This window comes from Prionailurus bengalensis, chromosome B1, assembly GCF_016509475.1.
Source record: "Prionailurus bengalensis isolate Pbe53 chromosome B1, Fcat_Pben_1.1_paternal_pri, whole genome shotgun sequence".
Taxonomy (NCBI): Eukaryota; Metazoa; Chordata; class Mammalia; order Carnivora; family Felidae; genus Prionailurus; species Prionailurus bengalensis.
In genome coordinates this window covers 153,124,426-153,139,369 of record NC_057344.1, presented here as the reverse complement: position 1 = coordinate 153,139,369, position 14,944 = coordinate 153,124,426, and the positions used below count along the sequence as shown (strand labels likewise).

Sequence of the window (14,944 nt, the reverse complement as noted above, 5' to 3'; positions counted from 1 at the left end):
CTCTCTGTCTCTCTCTAAATAAATTAGTAAAATTTAAAAAAAGGGCCTCTCATATTTTAATTCCATTATGGTCCTTAGTTGTTGGTTAACACTTTAGGGAAAAATAATTTATAACACTATATAATTTTAATTTGGTGAAAGATGATAAAGTCAAAAGTCTACATACATTACCTGAGATGGGATGATGAAAATACCAAATGTTTCTATAAATAAAAATTCCAAACTTTCCATAATATCCTCTTTTATTTCAGATTGTTTACACTGATAGAAACTTTTTCATCAGATGCTCATTTCTAAAATTAAAAATGAATTGGAATTGTTCTGACATTAGTGAAGGTAGATAATTACTTTTGGATTCAGAAAATATGGACTTTTCAGAGGAGGTGGGAATCCAAGAATTAAGAAATCTGACAGCTTTGTTTTATTAATGAAAATAATTTAAAAATACAGTGTTTAATTTACTAATAAACAGTTATTTATAGTAATAACAATTTATAGTAATTACTAATAAATAGTAATTTATTAGCTTTTGTTTCTATATTCTATAAATTTTTTTCAGATGAGCAGGATTTAAATACCAGGAAGAGCACTTGTAAATATCTAATAATTATTTTTCATATATTTTTTCAACTTCTTTTTATGTCCTAACAAATAAAAACAGGTATTGAATTAATGAGCTGGCTTTTATGTCTATTTCAGCTGTAAATATATTTCCATCATGGTTTGTCACTGGTTCATAGAATTTGTTTCATTTCATGAAATGGATGATGCAAAATTCAAGCATTCTCATACTTCAAACATTTTCATTTTTAAGTCCATCTTCAGACAGAACATCAGGCATTGGATCCTTCTCAAATATAAGTGGTTCGAAACTAAGCTACTGATTACCAACCACAGCCTTGCTCCTCCCAGACTTTTTCCTGTAAATGGCAATTCCTCTCTTTGAGAAACTAATGACAAATAATTTATAATTATTGTTGACTCCTCTCTTTTTCTCACACTCCATATCTGAATCACAAGAAGTCTTACTGTAATTGTCTTCAAAATATCTAAGAATGCAACTACTACTCTCCATCTTGCTAGATCAGTACCCTGATCTAATCCATAAGGAGGTCTGAATAATGTCAGTAGCTTTCCCATGGTCTCTCTGCTTGGACATTGGCTCCTACCATCTACACTTAATACAGAAGCCTGACTGATCCTGTTAACATTGATAATAGACTCCATCACATCTTGGTTCTAAAGCCTGCAAAGATCAGATTAAGAGATGGTCTTGATAGGGACCAAAGAGGGTGTGCACTATCTATCCTCCTGCTCTACCTTCAGATTAGCTTCCTCCAGACTCCTCTCCTTCATTCCACTGAAGCAAAAATGCCCTTGATATTTTTGAGTATCCCATGAAAGTTCCATTTGAGACTTGTGGGTCCTTATTTCTATAACATTCTGTTCCTAGATATCTGTAAGCCCACACCTTCACTTCACTCAAGCCTTATCAGAGAGGGCTTTCACTAAATAAAATAGAAATCACTAACCCTCAGTATAAGCAATCCCTAATTTCTTCACCTAGCTTTATTTTCTCATTAAATGTATCATGAATGTATTTATTAACTTAATTTCTGTCTCCCCCACCCAAAATAAATTTTATAAAGGCAGGAACTCAGTCTCTTTATCTCTGCTGTATCATGCTGATCAATATTGATAGACATGTATTATGTGACCAATTAATATCTTTGAATAAATAAATGTTTGTCAAGTGTATACTGAATGATAAAATATGAGATTGGTAATGTGCGCTATTTAAGAGCTTGGGTTTGGAAATTATGTAAAACTCTTTTAAAATGTGGCATTATCATATACTAGTTTTATGATACTGGGTAAGGTATTTAATCTCTTTAAAGTTAATTTTTCCTATCTGTAAAATAAGAACAAATACTTTTGTCTAAAAAAATACATTATTTTGCACATTAGAGATAATATAGAAGGAGAATTAAGCTCAGTAAATTTTTAAAGTAATGTTAATGATTAGTAGTAGTAATAACTGTTATATGCAAGATCTTGTGAAAAGATTCTCAAGAAATTTCCTTCATATGAATTTTAATTTTTTTCTAAACAATTGTGGTTTTAAAGAATAAAGTTTTAACAATAAAATACAAACTATATATCACTGTAGCTAGTTTTAACTGTTTACAAAACTGCATTAAGTCATCTACTCATTTAATATCATTCATGTCTAGCCCTGTGATAGAGACTGGGGGGGGGTATAAACATGTATCAGTTTCAAGAAGCTCATTTTGTAGTACGGATGATAAAGCATGTAGAGAGATAATTATGATATCATGCATAGCAAGACAAAGTGCAGAGCGATGCAACTAGAGTGTATATGATTGTCTCTGGCTGAGAATTTATTCATTCAACAAATATATGAAATGCTACACATTCTCAGCACTGATCTAGGAACACCAGGTGAGCAAGATAACAAAACTTCTGCATTTAGAGGCTTAAATTCCAATGTAGGACCAGGAAGCTTTCCTTTACTGAGCTATTTGTACAACTGGGAAGTTTTCTTTTACTGAGCTATTCAACACTATTTAGTGATTACTGTATGCAAGGCAGACACTGAGGATAGAAAGGAAAATGAAGATAAATGACACCGATCTAATGGAGAAAGCCACATTTGAATTAATCTTGAAGGTCAAGTAGAGCTGAAGAGAGTGGAGAGGACATTCTAGGGCTGAATGAAGTGTTTCAAAGGGACAGAACAAGAACTAGGTAGAGTTTTTCTGGAAAGGAAATAGTGGAATGTGAGTCATGGCCAAAATTATACCAGGCTAAGCAACAAAGTATATGTTTTTTGCTTCGTTTATTTGCTTGTTTGGTGATTAAGCATCAGAGGAAAGCAGTGATTAAGTAAAATCTACCTTGGGATAGTATGTATGGAGGGGCTAATGTGAGAAAATACAAAAATAGGAAGACTTGTTTGAAGATTGCTTGAAATAGCTCAGGATAATGTATAATATATAATAAAATCGAAGTGACTTTATAAGATAGAATGAAATACTATAGTTGAAGGTAATTGCAAATTTATAAAACAAGTCAAGAATTGTCTGACAATGTAAATAATTAATTGTCATTGAAGGTGCCATCTACTCAGACGTAGAAATAAAAAGAAATAGGGAGAGATTTCTCTAAAGTTCCTTTAATATTTTGTTTAAATTGATTAATTTTACAGAAGAACTAAACTCGTTTGTACTTGATCCTGGATTAAGAAATATAACTATGAATCACTTTAAGATTCAAAAGAAACATTCCTTTAGTCAACTTCGATAATAATTTCCAGGAGTATGGAAAAATAAGTCTTAAAGAACTAAAGATGCTGTGATGGGAAAATTTGATATTTTTATTTTATTTTTTAATCTCTTTAAATAGTAAAAGTTGGCCCTGTATATATTACATGAAAGCATACTGCACTGTGAATAAGTCAATTAAGGCAGGGCCTGTGGGTTTTTTACATCATTTCTCATGAAATCTCTCTAGAATATATAACTGTTTATGATATACCCTATTTAACAACACATCAGAGAAGGAATTTGAATTCAGGCCCATGTTTCTGGCACATAGGGCAGTGATACCAGAAAGATGAAGGTTCGTGATGACATCATCCATAGAAGTGCTACTTCAGACTCCCTCCCTCAGCTTCAATCAGAAAAATAACATGATTCAGTTGCACTTATGTCTCATTATCTGTGTGCTGCAGGTTGAGAATAATTGTTGAATAAATTAGCATCAGATCAGAGAGCATGAAATTAAGGACACAAATAAAGTGAGTTGCAACATGGTAAATTAAAAACAAGTTGAAGACTTCCTCAGTTGAACATCAAGAGGTACATTTATTAAGGGGAATGCAGTCTGAGTTCACATAGAATATAAGACAGAATTATTTTAAATATTTTCCTTTTGCTTCATGCGTATGTGTAGTTTCAGGGTAGCAACATCAAACAGAACATTCAATTAGGAGACTAGAAATTTCAAATCTGTATTCCCAACCACAGTACTGTTTTTAAGACCAAAATGTACAAAATTTAGGTAGTATCATTTGTTGATAGCGACACTTGCTTTTAAAACAAGGTTTTCGGGGCACCTGGGTGGCTCAGTCAGTTAAACGACCCACTCTTGATATTGGCTCAGGTTATGATCTCATGGTTTGTGGGATCGAGCCCCATGTCAGCCTCTATGCTGACAACGTGGAGTCTGCTTGGATTCTCTGCCCCTCTCCTGCTCTCTCCTTCTCTCTCTCTCGAAATAAATAAATAAAAATTAAAAATGAAAATAAGCACAAATAAAGGTTTCAAGTGCATATAAAGTACATGACAAATTTATTTTTTAAATGTTTATTTAGTTTTGAGAAAGTGTGAGCAGGGAAGGGGCAGAGATAGAGGGGGACAGAGGATCTGAAGCAGGCTGTGTGCTGACAGCAGAGAGCCAGCTGTGGGACTTGAACTCATAAACCATGAGACCATGACCTAAGCCAAAGTTGGATGATTAACCGACTGAGCCACCCAGACATCCCAGTATGTGACAAATTTAGTTGACTTAATATAAAAGATTTAGTTATCTTAGTTTGTCTCAGTCAGGACCCATTCACATTAAACAAGTTCTGTAATAAATCAGGAGTCTATAAAAGTAGGTAGTATTAGTTATAATTATTTTAGGGTATTGTCCACTAGTATCTAATGCATTAACTTAGATTAAAATAAACATACCACTATACCTACATAAACTACTATAATTACCTGCAGATTTTTTCACATATATACCTAAAACAAAAATATATCTGAATTTAATCTGTACAACAATCTTACAAGTTAGGTATGACCTCCCCCTTTTTTTGGTGATATTGAAGCTCAAAGTGTTTAAGTAAGGTGCCCATGGATTCGTTTAGCATTAAGTGTAATAGGCTTACATAAATTTATAGGACATTGTCTTTATCTTTGACAAGCAGACCTTTTTTAGGTAAGAGTTAAAAATATATGCAAAACGGAAAAAATTAAATGAAAGATCTGAGTAAGAATTTTGGACATAGGAAGGATCATTATAGACATTTGCAAAAATTTGTACATTGGCACAGTGTTCAAAAGAAGGAGGGATTACTTCATGGTGAAGTGGTGAGGGATTGTCTCATGGATGTGATGAGATTTGAACAGGATTTTGAAGGAACTGAAAAGGTAGTAAATACAACGGTGTAAATTTCAGAGGAAGAAGCAATGTAGGCAGATCAAAATATCAAGCATGTTAAAATGGACTAAAAGACATGGCATATGAAGGAGTTCAGAGCACAGGAACAGATATAATGGGAAAGTGATACCTATATATCTGTTAGTACCCTGCCATGCCTGTCTGAAACTTTATCTGTATTAATTCATGTCCCTTTTACATCGCTAGGAGCTATTCTTATCTCTTATCATTGATGAGGAAACTATGGTTCTGAATGTTTAACTAACTTGTGCAAAGTTACATCGTTTATGGCAGAACCAAAATTATAATATATGGCTAGATCCATAGTCCATGTTCTTGACCACTATGCAATACTGTCTTCCATAGTAATAATAGCGACCGGGCACTGTTCTAAACATTACATTCATTATCTGAACTCATTCCAGAAGGTAGACTTGCTGTCTAAGAGCTTCACGTTTCCCATGGGTAATAAAAATTAATGGTTAGAGTTTATTTGAGGAAGTTAAATTTGGCAGCCGTATTAAGGGTGTGATGAAGACATGACATGTATTCAGTATTTGCTTACTATTATTATCATGAATATAATTAATAACTACATTTTATATTAGATAGTATCATTAATGCATAGGAAAATATCATAATCACTTACTATTATAATTCTTGAACCTATAGTATCTGGCACCACATGCTATCACTGATGTCCTTTTAAAGTCCTTTTCCTCAGATAAAATGTGGTCATGTTCAAATTCAGATTTCATTTAATTGTACTGGTGACCATTTTTTTTCCACGCTGTATTCTTATTTCAAATATTCCTGCTCATTCATCACTGGGTATAAGTTTTGTAAAATATTTAATTTCTTAGTTACTAAAAAAACATACTTTTCCTTGTTCTCTACCTGTCTTTCTCTCGTCCCTGTCTCTCCTCTCATCTCTCTGTAAGAACCTATTTGTTCTGATAAGAATTAAGGATGCCCTTGCTCCAATAATACCCTCTTTGGATTACTGTCAAGGGGACAATAATGTATGGGCATGTACTCAAATGGAAGAAGAAACACATCTAAATTTTGAAGAAACCCACATGTCTGCAGGTCATTTTATTCTTATACTACATTCCTCCATGAGATTTTTACTGGAAGTGTGTATTTCTTTTGAGACATGGGAAAAAAACAATCTCCTAGCAATACAAGCTGATTCAAAAGTTCAGATAATCAACAACACAATAATGTTACTGTGGTCTGTTTTAGGACTTTTAAAAGGATTCTACATTCTCATCTGTGACCTATTGTGAATATATGATGATTTGGGAATTCACTCATTATTTACCAGATAAATATTTTGAGTTGTTTCTTTTGTCTGTGTTGCAAAAAAGTTGTATATTGTTTCTGCTCTGTTTTCCATATTTAAAAATTAAATAAGTGGATATCCAACCCACTTATGTCAATAAGTGACGGAAGTCGATACCCAATCAAATGAAATTACTTAGTAGATTCACAGCATTTATTGAATACATATTGCTGCTATGCATATTTGGCACATATAATTTAAAAATTGATTAACAGCAATGGGAAGGGGAACAAATTATTGAAAGCAAGTCTAAAGAATATTCCCTGATAAAATTTCTAGATGATTTAGAAAGTGGTAGGAAGGGTATGAGGGACAAAGGAAGGAATGAGAGCACATAGACATAGCAAAGACTAAATGAATTTAAATAAAATAAAGACCTTAGGTCACTCGAAAATACTTTATTGGATGGCTGAAAAATTACTGGAACTCTTTATACTGGGAAGCTCGCCACATAATCACATTAATGACACACATACACGTTTAAAACAGATGTGAAACTCTAGATATTTTTGAGTACAAATTAGATTTTCTTTAAGAAAATAATTAATCTCAAGGAACTTTTCCAGTTGTCTGTGGCTGACTGCTGCTTTCCCTAAAATTATTAAACCACCTATGGTTATAGTAATCCTATTAAATGTTAAACTTCAATGCCTCAATCAAAACATTGAAGTTAATATTTTATTAGGATAAAAAGTGAAGAGTCAGAAGAAAAAGCAACGTTGATACATTTACGGCTCCTTTAATTTGGATACATTTTTCTCTGGCAGTGAATTCATAGTACAGGAGTTAATACATATGTTTTGAAAAACTAAATAGAAATTCAGGTTCATTGATGATCAATGACTTTGACAAAACTCTACTAAAATACAGGACAATTAGTATTAATGCCAATTAAATTGTTAATAACATTACTGTGGCTATTTTTCTTTTTATCCTGAAATTAATAATAACCTAATAGAAGAAACCCAGATGTTCATAATACATGCAAACACACACACACACACACACACACACACACACAATTTGCTACTGTACTTACTTTTGGTCACAACACCTTCTAAGTGGATGATGTTAGGATGATCAAACTGCCCCATGATACTTGCTTCGCCCAGGAAATCTCGGCGTTGCTTTTCTGTATAGCCTACTTTGAGGGTTTTGATTGCCACAGGTAATTCCCTTTTTCCTGGAAGTTTCAACCGTCCACTACAAACTTCACCAAATTCACCTTGTGATAAAGATGAAAAAAAACCCACAAACTCATTTCAAATCCTTACTCTATGAATACACTAAAGCCCTATTAAGGTAGAGACAAAACAGAATTGAAATGGGAGTCCAACTTTGTTATCAGGGTTAAGAAGTGGTGTTTTGGGAAAAATCGTCTACAGGTGATCATTAAACACTCTGGGGGTTATTAGCTTCATTCATCTCACCTACAAAAACCTTAATGAAAACATTAGAAAGAAATTAAATGCAACTGATTGAAAATCACTCGCATCTTCCTTCTGTGTCTACACTAGCAGTGCCTTAATTACTGAGAAGGGAAAAGGAGAAAAGTTTAGAGCAGGACAAAAAGGGAATAATTTCAAGGAAGAGATGACTTATAAATAGAGTATCTGAGTGTTAAATTATGTAAATAGTTTTGGGCATTACAGATTATATATGGAATGAAAGAAACAGTAGATGATAAAACACTATACACTTTATAATGTATATAAATATGTATAAAATATACATACCTTTGCTACTTTATTTATTTAATAAAGCAAACATTTGCTGGTTTAAATATGAGCTCCACAGAGGGAAGCATTAAAATATGATCAATTACCTACCACTCTGAAAGCAAGTCGATTACAAAAGATTAAAAACATTCTTTGTTAGATCAGGACATTGACATATTACATTCTATAATATAAACACAACTTAAAAGTCCAAGTTAAACACACTATTGTACCTGCTCCAATAACTCTTTCAATGGTGATGCATGAAGCTTCTATCTCCTTGGCAAATTCATGGACAGCTTGATTGGGATCCTCATAGGTGTGTGGATCAATATAAGTTCTTACTCCTGGCAGTTTAACTGGAAACGTAAGTGTGCGTTGAAATATAAGTGCTTGTGATGAATGAATGGAATCACAAACATTATTAACATGCACCTCTGGCTTAAATTCCTAACTCCTAGAAATGGCCAAGCTGTAAGGACAGCCCCTCTCCTGAGTTATAGGAGTCATTTGTACAGCTATGTTACTTACATAATTTTAATAAATCTGGATTGTTGGCCTGTGCAAGAAATGCATATATGATAACATATTTGAAAAGGCACATCACTGATGTTCAGAGAGTCAGTGCCTGAGGCAAACTAAGATAATTTTTTTTACTAAACTTGGCAATGAAATGTTAGTGAGTTATTTGTTGCTTTGTTATTCTGTTTCACTTAAAATGCCTTCACAGAGGGGCACCTGTGTGGCTCAGTCAGTTGAGCGTCTGACTTCCGCTCAGGTTATGATATCACGGTGTGTGGGTTCAAGCCCTGCGTTGGGCTCTGTGCTGACAGCTAGGAGCCTGGAGCCTGCTTCAGATTCTGTGTCTCCCTAACTCTCTGCCCCTCCCCTGCTCACACTCTGTCTCTCTCTCTCTATCTCTCTCTCTCAAATAAATATTTTAAAAAAAACTAAAAAAAATAAAATGCCATCACAGATGGTTACTTTTGGTTTCACAAAAAATAATTTAAAATATTTTTTCTGGAGCTTTGGTCCAGTAAGACTGACACAGAACTAAAAGAAAAGTTCAACTTGTAATACCTCTGTTACTGTGTGACTTTATACAAGACTCTAATGTTCTATGAGGTTCAGTTTCATCACATTTAAAGACTACCAATTTCACAGGGTCTTTTTTTTTAGGATAAATACCATTAAATAAGATGGGAACTATGATAATAGACTCAATATTTTGCAGCATGAATTATGGCTTTAATGGCTTTGATTTTTATAGTCACAGGAGAGTGACAAAAACACAAGAAATTCTTCTTGTAATTTACTTAACAAATCAACTAACACTGTACTATTTATTAAGAATGCACATATTAAAATACCATTAATTAGAACTCATTTAGGCTAATTTATAATGCATGTTATAAAAACTTGATTTTCTGCGTTTGTTTTTTTTTTTTTTTTAATTTTTTTCAATGTTTTTATTTATTTTTGGGACAGAGGGAGACAGAGCATGAATGGGGGAGGGGCAGAGAGAGAGGGAGACACAGAATCGGAAACAGGCTCCAGGCTCTGAGCCATCAGCCCAGAGCCCGACGCGGGGCTCGAACTCACGGACCGCGAGATCGTGAGATCGTGACCTGGCTGAAGTCGGACGCTTAACCGACTGCGCCACCCAGGCGCCCCGATTTTCTGCGTTTTTAAAAAGGATAGTCTTGGGGCGCCTGGGTGGCGCAGTCGGTTAAGCCTCCGACTTCAGCCAGGTCATGATCTCGCGGTCCGTGGGTTCGAGCCCCGCGTCGGGCTCTGGGCTGATGGCTCAGAGCCTGGAGCCTGTTTCCGATTCTGTGTCTCCCTCTCTCTCTGCCCCTCCCCCGTTCATGCTCTGTCTCTCTCTGTCCCAAAAATAAATAAACGTTGAAAAAAATAAATAAATAAATAAAAAGGATAGTCTTTTTCAAATCATCAAATGAAGGTTATTGCTACCGGATCTGTTCAGGGAAATTCTTGCTATCATGCTAGAGGAAGAAAAAAAATACTGAGAAATTTTCTTCATTTAATCTGATGGTGTTATTGAACCATAGATTTCTACTGACTGTGTTGCAAGAAATTAGAATCGACCTGGAAATTTGGTTTGAAATATAACAGCTTTTTATATTGATTGAAAAATTTTTTTAAGTAATTATAATGAAGGTATGCTTTAAAAAATCTAATAAACCATCCAGCTGTTGTCTAGGGTCAACCAGCAGTGCCCCCAAACCCATATGCTTTATGGAATGTAACATAACACATTGTTTTAAACAAAATATTTTGGTCAGTTATTATATCTCCTTGTCTGAAAATGAACTAAAATAACAATAAAATCTCTTCTATTTTGTTTTCTTTTGATTTTTCACAATTTGCTTACTGTGCCCATTATGAAAATGCATCTTTTCCTCTTCTGGATCTTGCTTTGCTTTGCTGTAACCACACCGCCTGGAACAGAGTAAGCTACAATTAGCTACATCTCCAAGTGTTGAATCACGTGAAGCCCAGAAGCATGAAACGCAATTGAAATGAGTGCAGCCCTGACTGATTTTCACACCAGCAGCGTGTAAAAACACCAGTCCTTCTTTTGGATGAGTCATATTTCCCAAACCAGCGTCTCTCACTCTTGCCCAGATTTCACGGAGAAGTCTGAAGCCATCCAGACCCATTTAAAACAAACAAACAAACAACACCCCCCCCCAACCCTTCTTTTCACCATACACCATACACCAGACATGTTTCTGTTCTTTTTCATTCTTAAATTTTTTTGTCACCTCAGAAGACTTTTTACAGAATGAATTGCCCAAAATAGTTTCTATTTAATTAGTATCTTACTCTATCATTTTTTTTTTCTCTTGTTTTGGAGTTTTGAAGTAAAGTTGCTCTTCTCCACTCAGTCCACTTAGATCACTACCAAATTTACTGTAATCTGCCACTTCTCTCAGTTCAGCCCCACTTCCCAAATTTTATTCTCTCCTGTTTTACTCAACTACTTACTAATTTACCAGTCTTTGAAACCTGCTCTTGTTGCTGAAAAAAAAATCTGTGCTTGGAGGTTCACTAATGAGAGTCACCTCATGACTTTATCTTAGTCTTTAATTATTCATGATGGACTGAAATCTCTACTCCTTTTGCGATGCTTCTTACTTCTCTCTTCGACCATTCATTTCCGTCCATTTAATTAATACCTCTATTCTGATTTAATTCTTTTGAAAGTTACACTCTTGTCCCTCATAGATTTATTTTACAGGAGTATTCCACTGGCATACAGACTCAATAGGTCTGAAAAACAAATCAGTATATTTCTCTTTACTTTCAATCTTGATCCATTGCCTTCTTTTCCTGTTACTAACATTGGCAAGGCCTTGGCCCCTTTAAGAACAAAGCCATATTCTCCTGTACTTCACAACAAATTAGTTGCCAAATCCCAAGCATTGTATAACGTAAAAGTCTTACAATTCATCTCTTCTTTTTCATTAGGTCTACTGCTTCTTCAATTAAGGCTTTGTTATTTTTCTTTTGGATTGCAGTAAGTGCCTCTGAACAGATGCCCCTGCATTCTGTAACTGTTGTCCTAAATTCTACAAGACATGGCTGTAGCCAGATTACTGTAAATAAGGTACCTTTCTGTGTTGTTAGCTGTCTCCTGCAAAATCTTCCATAAAATAATAAGGTGTGGATTCCTAAATATAGCCCTTATGCATATTTCCTACACTTTCTCTGTTATCTTCAAGTATACTGAACTATCTTCAGGTCTTCAAGATATTTCCCCATGTTTCCACAATGTGCATATGCTGGTTCCTACACCTAGGATGCTGTTCGTAACAATTTTCAGTTATCAAAGTCTAGTTCAATTTTTGCCTCCCTCATGCTTTTGTTTCTGATACCCCAACATAATGCCCTATTTCCCAATAGCTTTCTGAACCCAATAGCTTTCTGTACCCCTCTCACATTGTGATTCCCATTTCAATGCAACATAATCATTTCAATATGTTTTCTGGGTCTCTTACTCGTTGTCAGTTTCTTGAACGGCAGAAACTAGCATTTACCTATAAATTTCTGCAGTGACCCAGTGTCTGTCTCAGAGTTGGCACCAAAAATATTTGTCACATTGATGAATGGATACATGAATGAATGAATGATATTTTGATTGCGTCTACACAATGACAAGTGTTTGGAGAAGAAATATGCTGATGAATACTAAATTGATGTGGTACATGATTAACCATACAACATTAAAACAACTGACAAAAATGAAAATATTTAAATTACTTTTAGTGAAATTCTAAGGAAGTGAATTTATTCTTCATAAGCTCCATAACAAAATTGAATTTATTAAAAACAAAATTTCCATTTATTTCTACATAAAAAATATACAGCCAAAATGGCAGACTGACAAAATATTTTCATTACAAAGTTGGTTGAAAACTACTATGTGATGTAAATGAAGTGTTCAATCAACACATACAAACGAGGACTCTTCCTTGTTTATATATTCTATGTTATTTCTTAAATATGTCTCTATTTTGATGGAAAAATAAAACCTATTTTATTCTATATCATTTCCTAGTACATAATTACATATGTATTTTACAAAGTAGATAACACAACCCATCTTTGTGTCATTTTTGAAAGAAAAATACAATTATTTTTGTTTTATCATGTTGAAGAACTGGCAATTTACTAATAAAATACAGCTAGTGAAATCTGAAGAAATTTGAAGTAATAACTTAATAGATATGCTGTTCTCAGGTGAGGAAAAATACACAATGGGGATCTGGTGGCTTTTCAAATTTTACTCATAACACTCAGATAGCTGCATTAGTCATCCAAGAGTCCTTAAGACATCTTGAATCAACTTACTGCAGTGAAATGGAGAGAAAAAAAATACATAAAATCATACTAAAATTATATTTTGTGTGAAATTTATTTTAATGCATTGTTCATAATTTTTCTAGATACTGTGTTATTCTTTCAATCTTTAATTCATGTGTCTCTAGAGAGAAGTTACTGTTACTTTTGAAAATCAATGTTCTAAATAAAATTGTGTAAAATCATCCTGAGATTTATGTTATTTAAATAATACTGACAAAAAAACTTTGTTAGAAGAATTCTAAAGAGACCTGAAAAGTATACGAGTTGTTTCAGTTTACTTTAGAAAACAAACATCCAGTCTACCTTCTACTCTCCTACCTTCAAAAGAAAAAAAAAAAAGAAAAGAGCTTTCAAACCTGTATCGTCAAATAGTCTTTATCATTAAATAAGCCTCATGGATGTTTAAATTGCATGCAGGTTCCTCATATGAAAATGGAAATAAAACCTTGGATCTCATCTAAAAAGGGATTTGGGAATACCTTGGTGAGGACTGGTTAACATTTTAATACCTAGGGTGAGAGTCAGGAGGGCAATAGAAAGGAGTTATTTTTGACTATGGGCATCTCTGGAGCTCTATAACATATACGGCTGCATGTCACATTAACATATAAAATTAAGTTCTGGAACCCCCCAAAGCATCATTAAAACAAGCCTCAACAAGATACAGCAAGTAAAAGTGCAGCTGGCAGATACTGGCACCAAGCAGCGGCTCAGCCTCACTAACAAAGCATTGCAGGATGCCTGTTCATTCAGCATCATCGTCTGTACCTGCTCCAGATGCATAATTTTAACCCATCAGACAAACAGTCAATAAATATGCCATTCTGTACATAAATTATGCCTCCTACCTTCTGGAACTGACTTTTTTTTTTTCTGAGTGGAAAAGAAACCGTTTCTTCATTTTGCTCCATATCACAATTTTAATGAGCTTTGATATCATTGTACTAAAAATATCTTTAGTGTTTCTAGTTAGAGGAATCATCTTCTAGTCATTTATACTTATTTTCTCCTAGAGAACAATATCTCATGCCCACCTTATAGTAGAGGTGGGCATGAGAAATCATATTAAATGTAAGTGTAATTCATAATCATTAATTAATATTTATTAAAAAGTCCTAGCGAGACAGTTAATAGGTAAATATAACAATGACTTTATAGGTCATTTAGAAATCAGTCTATTTTCTCCCATACTTACCCTAAGAATTTGGGTAATGCATCCTTGATGATGTTAATTCTGATCTTAAAAATTTGGCCCCAACCATGACATCAAAATTTGGATATCTGAGATTTCCATAATACATGAAAGAGTAAGCAATAATCTTTATGTATGTATGTATGTATGTATGTGCCAGTGAGTAATTTGGTTCTTGGATGGAAATTAAGAATTTGATGATAAATTAGAGGTATGAATATCAAGCCCTCCTGAGTCCCAAGCAATGCAGAGAATCAGTAATTTATTAAATGGCACCCTTATGGCCAATGAGGAAAGATGAGTGAATGCAAGAGCCAAGGGAGATCATAAATCCTTGCTCAACTATAGCTTCCACAGAATCAGAGTTTTCCATTACTTTTGCCTACAGATAAACACTGAAAAATCACTTTTTTTTCCCCACTGAATTCTAAATTAGGTGGGGAGGGGTGCAATGATGGAAGAAGAAATAGTTCTGCAGTTTGATTTCTTTAAAAGAGTGAGCATATGCAGTCCCTAGCTCAGAAACGGAAACTCTGATCTTGTTCCTCTATTTTCCAGATTGATTAA

The 14,944-nt window shown here is 34.1% G+C and overlaps 1 protein-coding gene across 5 annotated transcripts in view; it reads right to left on the bottom strand.

Annotated features, from left to right (window-relative positions):
- EPHA5 (EPH receptor A5) overlaps positions 1-14,944 on the bottom strand; it is a 349,973-nt gene that overhangs the window by 37,678 nt on the left and 297,351 nt on the right. For all 5 annotated transcript variants that reach the window (XM_043572581.1, XM_043572582.1, XM_043572578.1 and 2 more), the window contains 3 exons: positions 10,691-10,758; positions 8,529-8,654; positions 7,617-7,802 (listed from right to left, as the gene is read on the bottom strand). In XM_043572581.1, the coding sequence (XP_043428516.1) occupies positions 7,617-7,802; positions 8,529-8,654; positions 10,691-10,758 (380 nt within the window). The remainder of the gene's footprint in view (positions 1-7,616; positions 7,803-8,528; positions 8,655-10,690; positions 10,759-14,944) is intronic.